This window comes from Lepus europaeus, chromosome 6 (genome assembly GCF_033115175.1).
Source record: "Lepus europaeus isolate LE1 chromosome 6, mLepTim1.pri, whole genome shotgun sequence".
Taxonomy (NCBI): domain Eukaryota; kingdom Metazoa; phylum Chordata; class Mammalia; order Lagomorpha; family Leporidae; genus Lepus; species Lepus europaeus.
The window spans coordinates 829,886-850,715 of record NC_084832.1 but is presented as its reverse complement, the minus strand read 5'-3'; the positions used below and the strand labels follow the sequence as shown (position 1 = coordinate 850,715).

The 20,830-nt window shown below is 54.5% G+C and overlaps 1 protein-coding gene across 8 annotated transcripts in view; it reads right to left on the bottom strand.

Moving 5' to 3' along the window:
* PCID2 (PCI domain containing 2) overlaps positions 1 to 20,830 on the bottom strand; it is a 41,756-nt gene that overhangs the window by 6,277 nt on the left and 14,649 nt on the right. For all 8 annotated transcript variants that reach the window (XM_062193921.1, XM_062193918.1, XM_062193919.1 and 5 more), the window contains 7 exons: positions 19,598 to 19,671; positions 17,679 to 17,744; positions 16,833 to 16,874; positions 15,318 to 15,372; positions 11,680 to 11,783; positions 3,630 to 3,705; positions 2,831 to 2,972 (listed from right to left, as the gene is read on the bottom strand). In XM_062193921.1, coding sequence (XP_062049905.1) covers positions 2,831 to 2,972; positions 3,630 to 3,705; positions 11,680 to 11,783; positions 15,318 to 15,372; positions 16,833 to 16,874; positions 17,679 to 17,744; positions 19,598 to 19,671 — 559 coding nt within the window. The remainder of the gene's footprint in view (positions 1 to 2,830; positions 2,973 to 3,629; positions 3,706 to 11,679; positions 11,784 to 15,317; positions 15,373 to 16,832; positions 16,875 to 17,678; positions 17,745 to 19,597; positions 19,672 to 20,830) is intronic.

Below are 20,830 nucleotides of genomic sequence, written 5' to 3'. Positions count from 1 at the left end.
GACCCTCATCTGCCCACTTCACCCAGCCAGGGGCCCAGGGACCCTCATCTGCCCACTTCACCCAGCCAGGGACCCAGGGACCCTGTATCTGCCCACTTCACCCAGCCAGGGACCCAGGGACCCTGCATCTGCCCACTTCACCCAGCCAGGGGCCCAGGGACCCTCTTCTGCCCACTCACACCCAGCCAGGGGCCCAGGGACCCTCATCTGCCCACTTCACCCAGCCAGGGGCCCAGGGACCCTCATCTGCCCACTCACACCCAGCCAGGGGCCCAGGGACCCTCATCTGCCCACTTCACCCAGCCAGGGACCCAGGGACCCCCATCTGCCCACTTCACCCAGCCAGGGGCCCAGGGACCCTCATCTGCCCACTTCACCCAGCCAGGGACCCAGGGACCCTGCATCTGCCCACTTCACCCAGCCAGGGGCCCAGGGACCCTCATCTGCCCACTCACACCCAGCCAGGGGCCCAGGGACTCCTGTAGGTGCCCCGAGAGCTGAAGGACACAAGGCCCAGCTGTGCACCGAGAAGCCAGTGGCTCCAGGACATCACAGCACTGACCTCCCGTCTCTTTCACAGACAGCGATGGATGACAGGGGCTTGAGGTTGAGAAACCACAGACAACTTCCATGGACACTAATGAACCACCTCTGGCTGTCAGGCACGCAACGCCCCCACCCACTGAATCTGCAGGAGGGCCACAGCAGCCCCAGAACAGACCTAACAGAATACGCTCTAATAGCTTCTGCCTTCATGGCTTATATTTGGAGGGAAAAGAAACCAGATTGGGGAACAGCCACGAGAAAGTCTTTTTTTTTTTTTTTTTTTTAAATTTTTTATTTATTTGAAAGACAGAGTTAGAGAGAGAGGTAGAGACAGAGAGAGGTCTTCCATCTGCTGGCTCACTCCCCAATTAACCGCAATGGCTGGAGCTGGGCCATTCTGGAGCCAGGAGCCAGGAGCCTCCTCTGGGTCTCCCATGTAGGTGCAGGGGCCCAAGGACTTGGGCCATCTTCCACTGCTTTCCCAGGCCATAGCAGAGAGCTGGATCAGAAGAGGAGCAGCCAGGACTAGAACCGGCGCCCATATGGGATGCCGGCACTGCAGGCCAGGGCTTTAACCCACTGCGCCACAGTGCCGGCCCCAAGAAAGTTCTTTTTGAAAAGCCCTCAATCTAGGGGCTGGCGCTGTGGTGCAGCGGGCAGAGAGGCCACCTGAAACGTCAGCCTCCCATGTAGGTACTGCTTCGAGTGCTGGCTCCTCACTTCTGATGCAGCTCCCTGCTAATGTACCTAGTAAAGCAGCAGAGGGTGGCCCAAGTGCTTGGGTCCCTACACCCACCAGAAGCTGCTGGCTCCTGGCTTCAGCCTGGCCCAGTCCCGGCCACTGTGGCCCTTTGGGGAGTGAACCAGCAGGTGCAAGACTTCTGTCTCTCCTCTCTCTAACTTTGCATTTCAATTAAATAAATAAATCTTAAAAAACCAGCCAGAGATTACTAAAATGCTTGTGGAGAAGGAAGCGGTTATTGGCCTGCACAGGCCTGCTGTGGACCAGTGACAGTGCACAACGCAGGGGGGCGTGGTCCCCAGAGCCATACGCTGATGGTTAAGGCGGTGGGCCACGGCAGCCTTGCAGACAGATCCTCCGCAGGGGCCGCGCTGGGCCCCACTGCCCTCTGCTTCCTGGCTGGCCCCTTGCCAGTCCGGCGTCCTCACGCTGTCTCCAGACCAACCTCTCCAAGTTAGCGTCTCTCCAGCACTGTCTGATGAAAAGCCGACGGACGCAAAGGCCGCAGAGTGAGACCCAGAGGAATCAGTGTGACAGAGCGCCTGCGCCTACGGCTCCAAGGGAGAAAAGCTGCTGCCCGAAGTTACACGCTTGGTGTACCTGGGCGAACGAGCTCAACAGCAGCTAAAGAAGTGGGCTTTAAGAGTCTGACCTCAACAGAACACAAGAGAAAATAAAGAGCAGCCTGATGCCAGCTGACCCAAGGGTTTTAAGAGCAGGGTATGCGTCTGGCACAGGGCAGTGGCTAAGCCACCACGCGGAACGCCCTCGCCCACGCTGGGACCCCTGGCTGGGACCCCAGTGCTGGCTCTGCTTCCTGTTCAGGTGCACCTGGGAGGCCGCAGATGGTCGCTCGGGTGCTCAGGAGATCCGAGCACAGCTGCAGGCTCCCGGCCCAGCCCCAGCCCTAGATGTTGGAGGTATCTGAGGAACGAACACATGGGTGGGAGACTTTTGTCTCTTTTTCTGCCCTTTTGTCTTTCAAGCAAAATAAAAATAAATTTCTACTTTTGGTGCATGCTCTCTGAGTTCCTGAAACCCTGCACTGGTGCTGCAGGGACGTCATCCTGGCTAGTGTGGAAACCCACACCCATGCAGCACGGTGCCAGGGCTAGGCACCCCTCACCAGCAGTCATCTGCAGGTGGGGTGTCCCAGGCACCGTCCCCAGCTCTACGGGGCCCTTCTTTCCAGTTCCCTCGTCAGCATCACCAGCGTACGGGACAGGTCCCAAGGCACAGACAGCAGCCCGGGCTCCGACTCTCCCTGGAGAAGGGTCAAGCTCAGTGACCTTCGGCTGTAGCGGGCACCGGAGACCAGCATGGCCTGCAGGAGCCCAGTGCAGACTAAGACCCTTCAAATGAAATTTTCTTCTATTTAGTCAACTTCAACGTATTAAATATACACAAAATAAAACTCAAGACTTGACATCTGTGTTCTATGTAAAGTAAGAACACCGTGACTGCGCTCCTGAAACAGCCGGACGCTCGAGGGTTGGGAGAGCGGTCTCCCACGTGTTGCTGAGTGGCCGCGCGCGCGTGTACCTTGTTTGAAGTCACTATCAAACATGGCCTTGCGGCCGACGTAGTACTTGTAGGTCACTCTCTGGGCAGTGCTGTAGTCATCTTTCAGGTTTGAGCTGTCGATGGCTCTGATCAGGGGTTTACACAGATGGAGTTTGTTGATCTATAACGACAGCAATCGTTCAACATGAACAACAAGAACCACCAGACAGGAGGCAGAACAAACGTAAACTCTACTTCCCCAGGCCTGCCCCTTAAACTGAGAATCACAAACCTGTTACACCACCAAGATTCTGCACGGAACAGTAAAACTGAAGCAAGAAGCTGCCTGGTGGGGCCGGCGCTCCCCCGGCAGGCCCTGGGCAGTGTGCCAGGATGTGAGGGGCTTGCACAGGCAGGACGGGCTGGGGGCTCTGCTCCCCAGGGCCAGAGGGGCAGGTCCCAGTCGCTCACGCATGACAGCCCCTCTTCACCAGGCCGACTTTACACAGCAAACACTGAGGCCTTTCTCCACCCAGCGACATATGAGCCCACGGTAAATAATTTCAGCAGAGGACAGGAGGTCCGAGAGCCAGACCATACGCACAGGACGCCCCATCCACTGCACAGGGCGAGTCGCTGCACACCAGGTGTCGGCTTCCCCCGTGCTGACCCTGGCCTCAGAGGCCACTGCACACGAGTCCTCTGCCCGTCACTTAGTGGGCACTCAGTGAATACAGTGACAATGCCAGCAGGCCAGGTAATAACCACACAAACAACAGGACATCTGGGAAGATGTGGGGGAGGTCATAAAGATATCACGCATCCCAGCGAAGCATACCTTAAAGTAAATTTTAAATAACTGATTCACCAAGAACAGCATTCCCCACTTCTTAGAATCTTCTATACCAGCACGACTGCGGGAAAATAATTGTTTTTAACATTACAAAAGAAATAAAAAATGTATTTATAAATCACAAAATAAGCTGCCCAAACGAATTACCATGAGATAAAATCCCACAACTCAAGTGATACTCATCAAACAAAACAGCAATATGAAAAATAATGTCTTATCTAATAAGTAAAACTGAAAGGAAGAACCAGCAAACCACGAGCTTGAATCCCAGCTAAGCATGTAGCTAACACACTCCGGCGCACCAGCTGGGGTGTAGCCAGTCTGCTGATGCAAAGCTAATTACTACAAAGTTGTTATTATTATTTAATATAGAAACCCGCTTTCTGCCATCATCACAACTTATGAACTACACAGAAAGCACCCGCTGAAGCTCTGTTTGTGGTAAGTGCTGAAGGGGGGCCGGCACGGTGGCACAGTGAGTTAAAGCCCCAACCTGCAGCGCTGGTATCCCACATGGGCGCCGGTTCGGGTCCTGGCTACTCCACTTCTGATTCAGCTCTGCTGTGGCCTGGGAAAGCAGAAGATGGCCCAACTCCTTGGGCGCCTAAACCCGTGTGGGAGACCCGGAAGAAGCTCCTGGCTCCTGGCTTTGGATTAGCTCAGCTCTGGCTGTTGCAGTCATTTGGGGAGTGAACCAGCAAAATAGAAGACCTTTCTCTCTCTGCTCTACCTCTCTCTGTAAGTGTCTTTCAAAGAAATAAAATAGTTCTTAAAAAAAAAAAAAAAAGTGCTGAAGCAAGAATGTCCACAGCAGTGAGGGGCAGGAGTGGGGGTGACAGGAATGTCCCCTCCCCAGTGGGCCAGGGCTGGCACAAGGCTGTGTGCACTCAAACCCTCAGCAAACACACAGCTAGGATCCGTGTGCTCCCTGCATGTGAACCTCACCCCAGAAGGTAACAGAGAACCTGAAGTACCAGGGGAACGTGGCCAACGCTTCCAATGAACTCCGAACCGTATTTCCGAGGAACACTGAGAAAAGGGGGCAGACGGTGGAGAAAGACACGAGAATCCCCAGAGCCGGCGTGGTAAGTGTGAAGGCGCAGAGGGGAGTCCCCAGAGCCGCGTGGTAAGTGTGAAGACAGAGGGGAACCCCCAGAGCCGGCGTGGTAAGTGTGATGACGCAGAGGGGAACCCCCAGAGCCGGCGTGGTAAGTGTGAAGACAGAGGGGAGTCCCCAGAGCCGGCGTGGTAAGTGTGAAGGCGCAGAGGGGAGTCCCCAGAGCCGGCGTGGTAAGTGTGAAGACAGAGGGGAGTCCCCAGAGCCGGCGTGGTAAGTGTGAAGACAGAGGGGAGTCCCCAGAGCCGGCGTGGTAAGTGTGAAGGCGCAGAGGGGAACCCCCAGAGCCGGCGTGGTAAGTGTGAAGGCGCAGAGGGGAGTCCCCAGAGCCGGCGTGGTAAGTGTGATGACGCAGAGGGGAGTCCCCAGAGCCGGCGTGGTAAGTGTGAAGGCGCAGAGGGGAGTCCCCAGAGCCGGCGTGGTAAGTGTGAAGGCGCAGAGGGGAGTCCCCAGAGCCGGCGTGGTAAGTGTGAAGGCGCAGAGGGGAACCCCCAGAGCCAGCGTGGTAAGTGTGAAGGCGCAGAGGGGAGTCCCCAGAGCCGGCGTGGTAAGTGTGAAGGCGCAGAGGGGAGTCCCCAGGGCCGGCGTGGTAAGTGTGAAGGCGCAGAGGGGAGTCCCCAGGGCCGGCGTGGTAAGTGTGAAGGTGCAGAGGGGAGTCCCCAGGGCAGGCGTGGTAAGTGTGAAGGTGCAGAGGGGAGTCCCCAGGGCCGGCGTGGTAAGTGTGAAGACGCAGAGGGGAGTCCCCAGAGCCGGCGTGGTAAGTGTGATGACGCAGAGGGGAGTCCCCAGGGCCGGCGTGGTGAGTGTGAAGGCGCAGAGGGGAGTCCCCAGGGCCGGCGTGGTAAGTGTGAAGGCGCAGAGGGGAGTCCCCAGGGCCGGCGTGGTAAGTGTGAAGGCGCAGAGGGGAGTCCCCAGGGCCGGCGTGGTAAGTGTGAAGGTGCAGAGGGGAGTCCCCAGGGCCGGCGTGGTAAGTGTGAAGACGCAGAGGGGAGTCCCCAGAGCCGGCGTGGTAAGTGTGAAGGCGCAGAGGGGAGTCCCCAGAGCCGGCGTGGTAAGTGTGAAGGCGCAGAGGGGAACCCCCAGAGCCGGCGTGGTAAGTATGAAGGCGCAGAGGGGAACCCCCAGAGCCGGCGTGGTAAGTGTGAAGGCGCAGAGGGGAACCCCCAGAGCCGGCGTGGTAAGTGTGAAGGCGCAGAGGGGAGTCCGCAGAGCCGGCGTGGTAAGTGTGAAGACAGAGGGGAGTCCCCAGAGCCGGCGTGGTAAGTGTGAAGGCGCAGAGGGGAGTCCGCAGAGCCGGCGTGGTAAGTGTGAAGGCGCAGTGGAGAAACAGCAAGTTACCGCAAGATTCCTTCACCTTGGCTCAATGTTTGAAGTTTTTCATGAGAAAACGGAAAAAAATGTCAGAGCCTGTCAGCCATATATTGTCACTCTGCAAGGGATTTTTCTTTTTAGGATTTGTATTTGAAAGTCAGAGTTACAGAGAGAGTGAGGGAGATCTCCTACCATGGGCTGGAAGGTGGATTGACCTGCTATGCCACAGCACGGGGCCCACACAAAGGATTCTTCTACACTGAGTGTGCAAACCTCCACAGACCGCAGTGCAGAGAGGCCCAGGCCGGGCGGCTGCGAGGCCCAGGCCGGGCGGCTGTGGAGAGGCCGCCTGTGAGGCCCAGGCCGGGCGGCTGTGGAGAGACCGCCTGTGAGGCCCAGGCTGGGCGGCTGTGAGGACCAGGCTGGGGCGGCTGTGGAGAGGCCGCCTGTGAGGCCCAGGCCGGGGCGGCTGTGGTGAGTGCTCAGGCCGCCACTTGCAATCCCATGTGAGCACTGTTTCGAGTCCCAGCTGCTCTGCTTCCAATCCAGCTCCCTGCTAATGTACCTGGGAAGGCAGCAGGTGATGGTACTAGTACTTCGGTCCCTGCCACTCGTGTGGGAGACCACAACAGAGTTCCTGGCTCCTGGCTTTGGCCTGGTCCAGCCCTGGCTGTTGTGGCCACTTGGGAAGTGAACCAGTGGATTTAAGATCCATCTGACATGGGACAGCTTAGATAGATAATGGAAAGTTCATGAGTGGAAGCCGCACCCCCTTTGCTCTGGGTTGCCGTGTTCACCTACCTGTCAGTCAGGGGACCCCTCCCCAGGAGGAACCTCCTCTCACCCAGGACGTGGAAGTGGTGCCACGTGAACACTCCCCTTGTTCTGAGCACATACAAAGCTGGAAGAACAGAAGCTCACGCCCTCCTCCACGTGGACTCAGGACGAGCCCAGCAGGTGTGATAATTCCCGTCCTTTGGCCCCACTCTCCCTTAAAAAGGCCCTCATGGGCCTGTGTATTTTTCTCACTTTGTAAGGAAAGTTCAGCACACTGCATGCCGTGTTTGGGCCTGAACTTAGAATTCTTCTCTAAGTAAAGGCAAAAACCTGGAAAATTAATTTAGGTCCTAAACCCAGCCCACAATGCATTGATTGATCTCTCTCCCCCTCACACTCTGCCTTTCAAATACATCAATCTTAAAAAGAAGGGGCCGGTGCTGTGGCGTAGTGGGTAAAGCTGCTGCCTGCTGTGCCAGTATCCCATATGGGCGCCAGTTCGAGTCCCGGCTGCCCCAGAGGAGCCAGAGCCGGCTCCTCACATGACCACGGTGTCACTAACTTGCAGTGGGACCTTGAGCCACACTCTTCTTTCTGGGTTTCACTTTCCTCATCCCCAAACGGGGACCATTCTGCCAACTTCAAAGTCAGGGACCCGAGAAACAAGACAAAACAAGAAGATAGGAAGTGCACAGACAAGTTCTTTGTAATTGTCTGGTCTGGAAATAGGGCCCGGAACACCTGGGGGGCTTCCTGGGAGACAGGTGACAAAGGCAAACCCCCAGGGGACATAAACCTGGGAGCAGAACTGCTTGGCCACTTGTTATCTCCAGGTTCCACTTTGCGAGGGGGCCGTCTGCAAAGCAGCTGGCACCTGCAGGGTGAAAGGGTGCGGGCCTCTGTGCCCCCTCCCCCACCTCACTGCCTGCAAGGTGAAAGGGTATGGGCTTCTGTGCCCCCTCCCCAACCCCGCACCTCCCACCTGCAGGGTGAAAGGGTGTGGGCTTCTGTGCCCCCTCCCCAACCCCGCACCTCCCACCTGCAGGGTGAAAGGGTGCGGGCTTCTGTGCCCCCTCCCCAACCCCGCACCTCCCACCTGCAGGGTGAAAGGGTGCGGGCTTCTGTGCCCCCTCTCCCACCTCCCACCTGCAGGGTGAAAGGGTGCGGGCTTCTGTGCCCCCCCACCTCCCACCTGCAGGGTGAAAGGGTGCGGGCTTCTGTGCCCCCGCACCTCCCACCTGCAGGGAGAAAGGGTGCGGGCTTCTGTGCCCCCTCCCCCACCTCCCACCTGCAGGGTGAAAGGGTGCGGGCTTCTGTGCCCCCGCACCTCCCACCTGCAGGGAGAAAGGGTGCGGGCTTCTGTGCCCCCTCCCCCACCGCCCACCTGCAGGGTGAAAGGGTGCGGGCTTCTGTGCCCCCGCACCTCCCACCTGCAGGGTGAAAGGGTGCGGGCTTCTGTGCCCCCTCCCCCACCTCCCACCTGCAGGGAGAAAGGGTACAGGCTTCTGTGCCCCCTCCCCCACCTCCCACCTGCAGGGTGAAAGGGTGCGGGCTTCTGTGCCCCCCCACCTCCCACCTGCAGGGTGAAAGGGTACAGGCTTCTGTGCCCCCGCACCTCCCACCTGCAGGGTGAAAGGGTACCGGCTTCTGTGCCCCCCCACCCCCCACTGCACCTCACCACCTGCCTTTCTGACAACAGCCAATCCGATGGCCGTGGGGGGCAGCTTGCTGTGGCCCAAGCTGCACCTGCTTGGGGAGTGATGGTGCAGAACACCTGCTGCATGCTCACTGCCAGTATGGCTTCATCAGATCTCCAGCCCTTCCGCCCACTTTTAAATTAGGATGTCGTTATTCTCAAGTGTTGAGCGTTCTTTGCATCTCTGGGGATTAGACCCTTATCAGATACACTATCTGCAAATGTCTTCTTCTGCAATTACGTTGCTCTTGGTATAATCCTGAGAAGGCACTGTCGGACCAAGGGCACGACCGCTGCGGTAAGGACTTGTCCAGCAGAGGGTTCCTGCGCCACAGTGGAGACCCCTGCCCGCACGCCCTCTGCATCACAACAGCACCCAGCCACCCCTCAGGCAGTGCAGTCTGCCGGGCTCTGGAGGGGGGACAGGTGGGAACGGCACTGTGGAAGACCCCAGAGGGAAGTGAGCCCTGATCTGGCTGAGCAGCCAGAAGGGGACTGGGTGGGGACACCCTGGGCCAAGAGGAGGGACATGCAAAGTGAGACTACTTCCTGGGAGTCACAGGTGCTGCTCAGTTATTCACACACGCAACCCTTACAATTCCCCAAAACTCCCAATCAGGGAAGTGTGCCTCTACCAGGGGTGACGGGGTGCGGGTTAGGAGAAAAACGGAAGCTCTGAGGCAGAGTCAGAGGGAAGTCCGGAATGAAACAAGAAATGGCAGACACGCTCAGTCCCCCGCAAGGCACGCACCGCCCAGAGGGAGGGCAGGTGAGCAACGCCAGAGCACCAGGTCCTGCCAACACACGCCGCGCTGGAAGCCCCACAGGACAGACAAAAGAGGCCTGACATCCAGCTGAGGGGCCGGCGCTCTGGCACAGCACTGAAGCCCGCCTGCAGTGCTGGCATCCCATACGGGCGCCGGTTCTAGTCCTGGTTGTTCCACTTCCGATCCCGCTCTCTGCTGTGACCTGGGAAAGCAGTAGAAGATGGCCCAAGTCCTTATGCCCCTGCCCCTGCGTGGGAGACCCGGAAGAAGCTCCTGGCTCCTGGCTTCAGATTGGTGCAGCTCCGTCCATTGCAGTCAATTGGAGAGTGAACCAGGGGATGGAAGACCTCTCTCTGTCTCTCCTCTCTTTCTGTGTAACTCTTTCAAATAAATGAATAAATCTTTAACCAATAATAATAATAATAATACTAAAGAAATGCAGCAGAAAAAAGAGTATTAAAAAAGTAATTCTGGGGGCCGCGCTGTGGCGCAGCGGGTTAATGCCATGGCCTGAAGCACCGGCATCCCATATGGGCACTAGTTCGAGATCCGGCTGCTCCACTTCCGATCCAGCTCTCTGCTATGGCCTGGGAAACAGTAGAAGATGGCCCAAGTCCTTGGGGCCCTGCACCCGTGTGCAAGACCTGGAAGAAGCTCCTGGCTTCGGATCGGCACAGCTCCAGCCATTGCAGCCAATTGGGGAGTGAACCATTGGAGGGAAGACCTCTCTCTCTCCTTCTCTGCCTCTCCTCTCTCTGTGTAACTCTAACTTTCAAATAAATAACTAAAATCTTTAAAAAAATAAAAAAGTAGATCTGGAGGCAATTATTTGGTCTAGTAGTTCAGATGCCCAAATCTCACATCGGAGCGCCTAGAGCACCTGGGTTCGATTCCTGCCCAGTTTCCTGCTGATGCGAGACCTGGGAGGCAGTGGGAATGGCTCAAGCGGTTGGGTCTCTGTTACCTACGTGGGAGAAATGGATGGAGCTCCTGGCTCCCAGCTTCAGCCTGGCCCAGCCCAGCCACCTGCAGGCACTTGGAGAGTGGCCCTGTGGACGGGAGCTCCTTCTCTCATATCCCTTTGCGTCTCAAAAAAAAAAAAAAAAAAAAAAAAAAAAAAAAAATCCTTCAAAAAATCTAAGGAAAAACATCAGCTTACAAATGCAAGAAACTGGCCGGTGCCGTGGCTCAATTGGCTAATCCTCCGCCTGTGGCGCCGGCATCCCAGGTTCTAGTCTCAGTTGGGGCGCCGGGCACTAGTCCAGCTCTCTGCTGTGGCCCAGGAGGGCAGCGGATGATGGCCTAAGTGCTTGGGTCCCTGCACCCGCATGGGCGACCGGGAAGAAATGCAAGGCTCCTGGCTTCAGATTGGTGCAGCACCGGCTGTAGTGGCCATTAGGGGAGTGAACCAACGGAAGGAAGACCTTTCTCTTTTCTCTCTCTCACTGTCTATAACTCTACCTGTCAAATAAAAAAACAAAAAAACAAATGCAAGAAACTTCTTGAACCACAGTGGAAATTTTAAAAACAAGACACAGCAGAAGCAAGTCCTCAAAAGCCAATGATACAGAGGAAACGCAGCCAGAGGAAGACCCAGGAACAGCAGGGTGCAACAGTAAGGAAGACAATGACTCCTCATCGGAAACAAAGGAATCAGGAACAGCACGCTTTTAAAAGCTGCATGCATGACTTTACTTACGTTGAAAGGCACAGCGAGAGAGACAGAGACAGACAGATCTGCTGGTTCACTCCCCAAATGGCTGCAACAGCTAATTTTGGGGCCAGGCTGAAGGAGCCAGGAGCCAGGAGCTCCATCCCGGTCTCCCTCGAGGGTGCAGGGGCCCAAGCACCTGGGCCGCCTTCTGCTGCCTTCCCAGGTGCCATCAGCAGGGAGCTGGAGCAGAAGTGGCTCTGCCAGGACTTGAACCAGCACTCCTCTCTGCAACGTGGCTATGGGTGCTGCACCCACTGCATCAGCAATGGCCTCAGGAACGACATTTTTAACTGCTAGAAGGAAACAAGAGGCAACATACAAGTCTCCAGGCAGCAAAACACTTCTTCAAAGACAATTGTGGAAAAGTGAGGCCTAGAGAATGCATCGTCAGCTGGCCCATCCCAGCAGAGACTGCTGAGCCGAGCTCCTGGGAGCAAAGGGGATGGCCTAGACGGAGCCTCCCCCATGGCAGGAAAGGTGCGAGCAGATGCAAGAGACCCGCTTTCCTTTTTCTGATTTCCTCCACAAAACAACTCATTATTTTAAAGTGAAAAGGACAGTTACTGTGGGCTCGTAAGGCACGCATGTTGAGGAGAAACCTGCCCAGTGAAGCAGGAAGTAGCAGTGCCTGCGAGGGGCGACGCCGTACTCACGTGTCGCTGGCGCACACGCGGAAGCAGCTCATCAGCAGCTCGGCCGCTTTCTCCAGCATGTCCCCAACTTTGCTCTTCCCTTTCTTCACCAACTGCTGGTCTGCCTACCGGAACACAGAAACACTTTGGTTTTTTTTTTTTTTTTGACAGGCAGAGTGGACAGTGAGAGAGAGAGAGACAGAGAGAAAGGTCTTCCTTTTCCGTTGGTTCACCCTCCAATCGCCGCCGCGGCCGGCGGGTGCAGGGCCCAAGCACTTGGGCCATCCTCCACTGCACTTCCAGGCCACAGCAGAGAGCTGGACTGGAAGAGGGGCAACCGGGACAGAATCTGGCGCCCCGACCGGGACTAGAACCTGGTGTGCCGGCGCCGCAGGCGGAGGATCAGCCTATTGAGCTGCGGTGCCGGCCCAGAAACACTGTAAAAGCCAAAACTGGGTACAGTTAAGTCAAAGTTGACAAGTCCTGGAGAAATCAACTGCTCAGAGGCCGCGATGTTTGGACAGTTAGGATGTCTGGACATTATCCTGACTCTTCCAAAGGTCACCTCCTCCTTCAACTAACTCAAGCTGCTAAGTCCCCAATACTGGACTCCTGCACTGCACTCAGAACCGTGCCACCAAGATACTTTCAGTCTCTGAACTTCCAACTTCCTAGGGACAAACAGTCAAAACCCTCAACATGAGGACTCCCACAGACATTGAAGTCACCACTAAGCTCGACTCTTCCTTTGCTTTTAGAAGGAAAGTGTTGGTTAAAGATCATCTTCCATGGGCTCTGGTGTTTGCCCTGGCAGTTAAGATACCACTTGGGACACCCCCATTGCACACTGGAGTGCCTGAGCTGGAGAGTCCCGGCTCTGCTGGGGAGCACCCTGGAGGGCAGCAGTGATGGCGGAAGGACTGGGTCCCTGCCAACCGCATGGGTGAACCAGATGAAGCCCTGGACTCCTGGCTCGGGCTTGGCTCAGTCATGACTACTGTAGCCATTTCTCTTTCTCTAGCAAATGTTCCTGATGACACAATTAACATCACATGAATTCATAATGCTGTTTGTGACGAGATGGGAGCACTGTGTGAGTAACACACACCAGTCCGCGGCAGCATTTCAACAAAGAGCCTCAGCAAGTGAGCCCTGCTGCTCCTCCTGAACAGGCGACAGCTGCGCGTGTCTCCTAGGGCAGCCTCCAGTGATGAAACCTTGCACCTTCAAGTCAAAATCGGAAGTCTGGAGAGACCACTGCGGAGTCTGGCGGCTTCTCCCAACTTCAAGACTTTTCTGATGAGGTCACTGACGACCTTAACAAACACATGGGGACCTGAGTTCTGGTGGGATTTTTAAAATTAATTCACTTGAGAGGCAGAAAGAGAGTTCCCATCTGCTGGTTTACTCCCTAGACGCCCACGATGGCCCTGGGCCCGAGGCCACAGCCAGGCGCCAGCCCCTCACCCCAGGTCTCCCCTGAAGGTGGCAGGAGCTCAATGATTTGCGCCATCACCACCTCCTAGAGCCCATCTCATCAAGCAGTTACAGGCAGGTGTGAACCCAGGTCCTAAACCGCTAGGCAAATGCCCCCACCAGGGTTTTTTGGTAAACATGTTAAAGTATGCTAATATTTGAAACTGCTGCAGAGCTCAGTGGCCAGAACCTTCCAAATGGCCTGCTACAGTCTGAATCCTGTGCTGAAACCCTAAGCTCCAAGGTGACATCAGGAGGCGGCCTTGAGCAAGGGAGTGTTGCAGCACCCAAGAAAACGTGCCTACAAGCTGTGCCTATGCAAGCAAACGAGGAGCAGCCCCCACAACCACAAACGTACCCTGCACCCTTTCGTTCCCGCAGAACAGCACTTTTGCTGCTACAATAAAATTTCACAGTAGACAGCAAACTTCCTAAACAACTCCCCCGCCCTGGCGGCAGGCTGTTCCAGCCACAAGCATGCTCCCCCCACTACAGCATGCATGAAGCCCCTCACTGTCAGACTGTGGCTGCTGCGGTCTCCTTTGAGACAGCCCGGCAGGTCTGCCCCCAATGAACTTTTACACCTTCTCCCAGTGTAGTCTTGTTCAGTGGTCTCGGTCACATTAGCTTAACAGTGAGGAGGTCATGAGTGCACGGTCCTCGTGAGGGGTCAGCGCCCCTGCCCCACTGAGGACACAGCGAGGGCAGGCAGCAGGGCCTCACAACATGCTCCACCTGCCAGGCGTCTGACACTGCCCTTGCAGCCTCAGAAACCGTTATTTCAGCAGCCCACATGGACCCAGACAGACCAGTGGTGGCACTACAGAGCATGCACACGGCCAGGCCAGTGGGCCCCACGGCAATGGTGGTGATGTTCAATCCACCTCCCGAGCTGCAGTCTAACTTTTCAAAAACTGCCTCTTGGAAATTTTGTACAGCATCGAGCAAGAATCAGCTACAACGATGGAAAAAGCTGTTAAAATAGTCCTCCGTGTACCATCCGCACCTGGTGAGGTCACAACGTCTTCAACTGCTTCAGTCAAACAACATCTTGGAAAATGATGAATGCCAAAGAGCTAAGAGAACCCAGACAGCTTCTGTCACACTAAACATTAAAGGACTAAAACGTTAAGGACAAGGGCTGGCGCTGTGGCGCAGCAGGTGAAGCCGCCGCCTGCAGTGCCAGAATCCCATATGGGTGTCGGTTTGAGACTCAGCTGCTCTAGTTCTGATCCGGCTCTCTGCTATGGCCTGGGAAAGCAGTAGAAGATGGCCCAAGTTCTTGGGCCTCTGCCCCAGCATGGGAAACCTGGAAGAAGCTCCTGGCTCCTGGCTTCAGATTGGCGCAGCTCCAGCCATTGCAGCCAACTGGGGACTGAACCAGTGGATGGAAGCTCGCTCGCTCGCTCTCACTGCCTCTCCTTCTATCTCCATGTAACTCTCATATCAATAAATAAATCTTTAAAAAAAACATAAGGACAGGCACTCGGCCTAGCAGTTACAAAGTCAGGACACCTGCATCCCTATTAGAGCACCTGGGCTCAATTCCCAGCTCCAGCTCCGAATCCAGCTTCCTGCTACCTTAGATCCTGGGAGGCGGCAGTAATGACTCAAGTGGTGGGGTTCCTCCCGTCCACACGGGAGACCTGGACTGAGTCCCCAAACCTAGGCATCTAGCAGAGAGCGAGCAGATGCGAGTACAGAAACTCTCTCTCTCTGCTTCTAAGCTAAATAAGCTCCCAGGGTTTTCACTGTCTTTAGAAAAGGAACAGGGAGACACCTGTCCAGAATCAGAAGTCATCAATACTTCTAAATCTATGAGGTCATTCTAAGACTAAAGTGTGGACAACGACAGCTCAGTTTACTGGATCACCCAAGGGAACGTCCACAAAAGCCAGGATCTCTCCCCCACACCAGAGAGGCTGCAGCTACTGCCTGAACCTATGCTCGGCCAGGGGATGGGACACAGAGAGCGAAGCACGTGTGGAAGCCACCGCTCTACACCGAGTGTGGCATTCTGGGCCTGACTTATTAAATCTGCCCGCGTCGGCCATGGCTCCTGAATGGTGCTCCCCGTACCCCCCTCAGTCCGCGGAACTTCTGGAAACAGTGACACGGAAGCACGCAGCAGTCAGTCAGCAAGCGCCAGCCTGCAAACCGCCGTGACAGGAAACTGCACTTACATTGTTGGCAAACACGCGAAGGTCAAGCGCTACAGCATACATGACAGGCAGAGCCCTACAGGGAGAAAAGCAGACGAGGTGAGAAGACCACCAGGGCCCAGGACCGCCCTCCAGAACCAGTCCACCCGCTGTCATCTGACGGCTGCCGTCTGCTTCCTCACCCTCAGCCGACAGGCTGCAGCCAAGCTTCTAGCCAGCCCACGGGCCAAACTCCTGCTGTGTGACCAGAGGCCCAGACCCTGGTCCCTCGAGGCTCATCCAGTACCCCCTTCCCCTCAGCCCCCACCACTACCAAACACCTCCATTTAAAAAGCTGTGGCTTGATCAGATTTCCTCGGAGGGACACAGACTGTCGCACAACTACGTGTTCTGTCTAGCTGAGCTCGCGGGCCTCCTTCCTGGGCAAGCTGAGGCTACTTCGAAAGCGAAAGGACACTCGGGTATTTTCGCCTAAAACCCACCTAGAGCTTGGCAATAAATCACAACAAAGAAGTGGTTTGACAGGAACTTAAAACAGCCCAATTATCATGAGTTACATTACCCCAAACAAATTTCAGTTGGTCTACTTTTTTTTTTTTTTTATTGACAGGTAGAGTTACAGACAGAGAGAGAGAGAGAGACAGAGAGAAAGGTCTTCCTTCCACTGGCTCACTCCCCAAATGGCCACAATGGCCGGAGCTGTGCCGATCCGAAGCCCGGAGCCAGCAGCTTCCTCCAAGTATCCCACGTGGGTGCAGGGGCCCAAGCACCTGGGCCACCCTCCACTGCTTTCCCAGGCCAGCAGAGAGCTGGACTGGAAGAGGAGCAACTGGGACCAGAACCAGTGCCTATATGGGATGCTGACACTGCAGGCGGAGGTTGAACCTAGTGTATCATGGCGCAGCCCAGTCTACTTGTTTTACCAAGTTTTTTTTTTTAAAAAGCAGAGTGACATCATAGCACAGTGGGTTAAGACGCTGCCTGCAGCGCCAGCATCCCACACGAGCACCAGTTAGAGTCCCAGCTGCTCCACTTCCCATCCAGCTTCCTGCTAAAGCACTTGGGAAAGCAGCAGAAGACGGGCCAGGTGCATGGGCCCTGCACCCACGTGGGAGACCCAGATGGAGTTCCTGGCTCCTGGCTTTGGTTTGGTCCAGCCTTGACCATCACGGCTTTTTGGGAAGTAAAGTAGCAGATGGAAGATCTCTCTCGCTCTCTCTCTCTGTCTCTCTGCCTTCCAAGTAATAAATGAATCTTAAAAAAAAAAAAAAAAAAAAAGTAAACTGCAAATTGACAACTGAAGACAAAATAGCATTTAACAAATATTTGGGGGCATGGACGTGCTTACACCAAAGTTACCACTTTATGTTTTAGGCACAATACAAACAGCCTGGCTGAGCTGCCGTCCACATTGGCGTGACTGTCACCACTCCACTGCCTGTAAACAGTCCCGTGAAGCGCAATCCACTTTGATGTGAAGCCAATCTTCTAAGAGCTTCTGCAAGAACAGACTGCAACCTGCTGCTGCTCACTCACCAGTTTTCTTCCTTGTGGGCCTGAAACGCTCGCAGGAATGACGTGCTATGTCAAGGCAGGCAACGCACAAGCTCACACGCCAAAGACACAGAGGAAGAAGAGCTGCCAGTGTGGAGCCACAAGCCCCAGTCTGCAAATGCCAACACACTGCAGCCTTGAGTTTTTGAAGCACAAAACACACACTCACATGACAAATACCTGCATGTCACAAGGACATGTATACCAAACACATTTATTTCATACTTTCTCCAAAGAAAGACTTGTAGACATAAGATTTTCTTTTAAATCAATGTTTTCATTTAAAAAAAAAAATCAACGGTTTCAAACAGTGTTGGTTTCACTGAGCCCAGGTGATCACAGCAAGGTATGTTTGCATGCTTCTGCGTCTGTCTTCTAAGTGGCAATAAATCTTGAATTCCCAGAGCCACTTGATTTGTGCCCATTCTGGTCTGTGGATATCTAAACAAGATAGTCTTTTAAAAAGCAAACTAAAGTCAATAGATTGATTATACCTTAACTACAAGATAAGCTTGACAAAGGCCTTTAGTGACAAGTGACCACGTGTCTGAGTATATTCTAGTCCACGTACGCCTCATTGTAGACTTGCCATGGCACCAAAGGGACTTAATCAGTTGCTGTAACTGTGCTTAACTCCAGCTCAGCAGCGGGATGAGTGACCAGTGGGAGTCCTCACCAGCTCAGTAGCCGGATAAATCCTAACATCCAAGTAGCTAAAAGCAGTTTTTCCTTCAAAATATTTTAATTTTTGTCTAACTATAGGTGAACAAGATCTTCAGCCCCAGACATCCACTCACACACTAGCAGCTCCCAAGACAGGAAGGATATTGGACGATCACCGTCTGGCATTTGTATGCCTCTATGAAGTCATGGTTCCCCACAGCGTACGTGCACCTGGAAGAGAAGCAGCAGGATGGCGTCACCAGAAAGCGACTGACACAGAAACCCACACGTCTGCTCTGCAGACCACGCAGCACTGATGTCACACGTCCTGGAAGGAAAGCTGGAACTCCCGCTTGGTGGGCAACTCAGCGTTGAGAGAAGAAACGCACAAATGACTATTCTGAACAAAACAAGCTGGTAAAAGATGAAATCCAGGCCAGCGCTGTGGCACACATTAATGCTGCCAGCATCCCAATCAGAGTGCCGGTCTGAGTACCAGATACTGTGCTTCGGAACCAGCTCCCTGCACCTGGGAAGGCAGTGGAAAATGGCCCAGGTATCTGCTGGGTCCCTGTCATCCATGTGGGAGACCTGGATGGAGTTCTTGACTCCTGGACTTGGCCTGGCCCAGACCTGGCTGTTGCAGCCATTTGAGGAGTAAACCAGTAGATGGAAGATCTCTCTCTCGCTCTCTCTTTCCCTCCCTCCTTCTCTGTCACTCTCCTTTTTAAATAAATAAAGATGAAATCCCACATTAGGCTTTGCAACTATTCTTTCAAGTCCCAGAAGGCAAAACTTGGTCCCAGCAGGTTTGATGAGGAAGTGACAGGCACTGCCAAGACTGTGCGGCCCCTCCACAGTCAGCAGCTGACCAGACTCCCAGGCTGCCTGTCAAGGACAAGGACAGCCCAATGTCCCCAAGACACCACAGGTGTCCAGAGCTTCCTGCTCACCGACACCCCGCAGGCGACTCTACAAGACACAACGCTCTGTACTTACCTGGCAAGGGAGATACTATGATCACTAAGACATAAGGTTCTGCCCAAGTCAACGCTAGAGACAAAGAGCAGCTATGACGTGCAAATTAAGAGTTTGTTGGGGCACTAGGGTAATCCTCCGCCTGTGGCGCCGGCAACCCATATGGGCACCAGTTCTAGTCCCAGCTGCTCCTCTTCCAGTCCAGCTCTCTACTGTGGCCTGGGAGGGCAGTGGAGGATGGTCCAAGTGCTTGGGCCCCTGCACCCGCATGGGAGACCAAGAGGAGGCACCTGGCTCCTGGCTTTGGATCGGCACAGCTCCGGTCGTTGCAGCCATCTGGGGAGTGAGTCAATGGAAGGCAGACCTTTCTCTTTCTCTCTCTCTCACTGTCTTTAAGTCTACCTGTCAAATAAATAAACTAAAAAAAAAAAAAAAAAAAAAGGGTGTGTGTTTGCTTTTCTCAAGTCCAGTTTTTCAGACAGGCAAGCAGGTTTAAAAAAAAAAAAAAAAAGACACATCTCCCTTAAAAAGCCAGCCAATGATTATGCTCTGTACTCCACTAGGTAAAACACTCTCCTACCAATACTGAAGCGGTTTATACAACATTACAAGAATGTAAAGTTCTCACAGGATTTAGCAAAGTGAAATTACAAAACACCTCTGCTACTTTTTTTTTGGACAGGCAGAGTGGACAGTGAGAGAGAGAGAGACAGAGAGAAAGGTCTTCCTTTGCCATTGGTTCACCCTCCAATGGCCGCTACAGCTGGCGCACCGCACTGATCCAAAGGCAGGAGCCAGATGCTTCTCCTGGTCTCCCATGCGGGTGCAGGGCCCAAGCACTTGGGCCATCCTCCACTGCACTCCCGGGCCACAGCAGAGAGCTGGCCTGGAAGAGGGGCAACCGGGACAGCATCCGGTGCCCCGACCGGGACTAGAACCCGGTGTGCCAGCGCCGCAAGGCGCAGGATTAGCCTATTTAGCCGTGGCGCCGGCCCCTCTGCTACTTTTCAAAGTCAATTATTCCATGCCTCAAGCATAAGCTAATCCAAGACCTCATTCTCAACGTGGCCACTTGCCTATGTGTTTTCTTCCCCACCAGTGATTACCTTAGATGAGCTGCAAACATTTCATCATAAGGTGGCTCCAAAACTTGCTGGCATTTCTCTTCTGGAGAAGCCATCTATTTGTAAGAAGAAAGAGTGGCAAAAATAAAATTAATAGACTTGGAAGAATGCAAGGAAAGATTGAGGAAAATCTGTTATACTTCACAGTAACAGTCCACATTTTAGCACTTCTAAATAACAGGTTCACTCAAGAACTATTTACTAATATTTTTGTCTTTGGATATTTATTTATTTGAAAATCAGAGTTACAGAGAGGAGAGGCAGAAAGAGAGAGCGAGAGAGAGAGAGATCTTCCATGTACTGGTTCACTCCCCAAACAGCCACAATGGCCAGGGCTGGGCCAGACAAAGCCAGGAGCCCAGAGCTTCATCTGAGTCTCCCACATGGGTGCAGGGGCCCAAAGATGTGGGTCATCCTCTGTTGCTTTCTCAGATGCATCAGCAGGGAGCTGTATCGGAAGTGGAGCAGCTGGGATTTGAACCTGTGTCCACACAGGATGCCGGTGTCACAGGTGGTGGCTTAACTGGCAATGCCACAACGCCGGCCCTTATTTACCAATATTTGGGGGGAGGAGGGGAGGAGGCACTGTGGCAAAGTGGGTTAAGCTGCTGCTTGCAATGCCAGCATCCCATGCTGGAATGCCAGTTCAAGCCCTAAAGCTCCACTCCAAGCCAGCTCTCTGCTAATGCACCTGGGAAGGCAGTCAGAAGATGGCTCAAGTGCCTGGGTCCTTGACACTGACATAGGAGACCTGGATGGAGCTCTGGGCTCCTGGTTTCAACATGGCACAGCTCTGGCCATCGTGGCCATGGGGAGTGAACCAGTTATGAAAGGTAGATAGGGGCCGGTGCCATGGCTCACTTGGCTAGTCCTCCACCTGCAGCACCGGAATCCCGTATGGGCCCCGGGTTCTAGCCCTGGTTGCTCCTCTTCCAGTCCAGCTCTCTGCTGTGGCCCGGGAAGGCAGTGGAGGATGGCCCAAGTGCTTGGGCGCCTGCACCCGCATGGGATCCAGGAAGAAGCACCTGGCTCCTGGCTTGGGATCGGCGTAGCCTCGGCCGTAGCGGCCGTTTGGGGGGTGAACCAACAGAAGGAAGACCTTTCTCTCTGTTTCTCCCTCTCACTGTCTGTAACTCTACCTGTCAAATAAATAAATAAAAAAACTTTAAAAAAAAAAAAAAAGACAGAGCTCTCTCTCTCTCCCTTCTTTTTTTT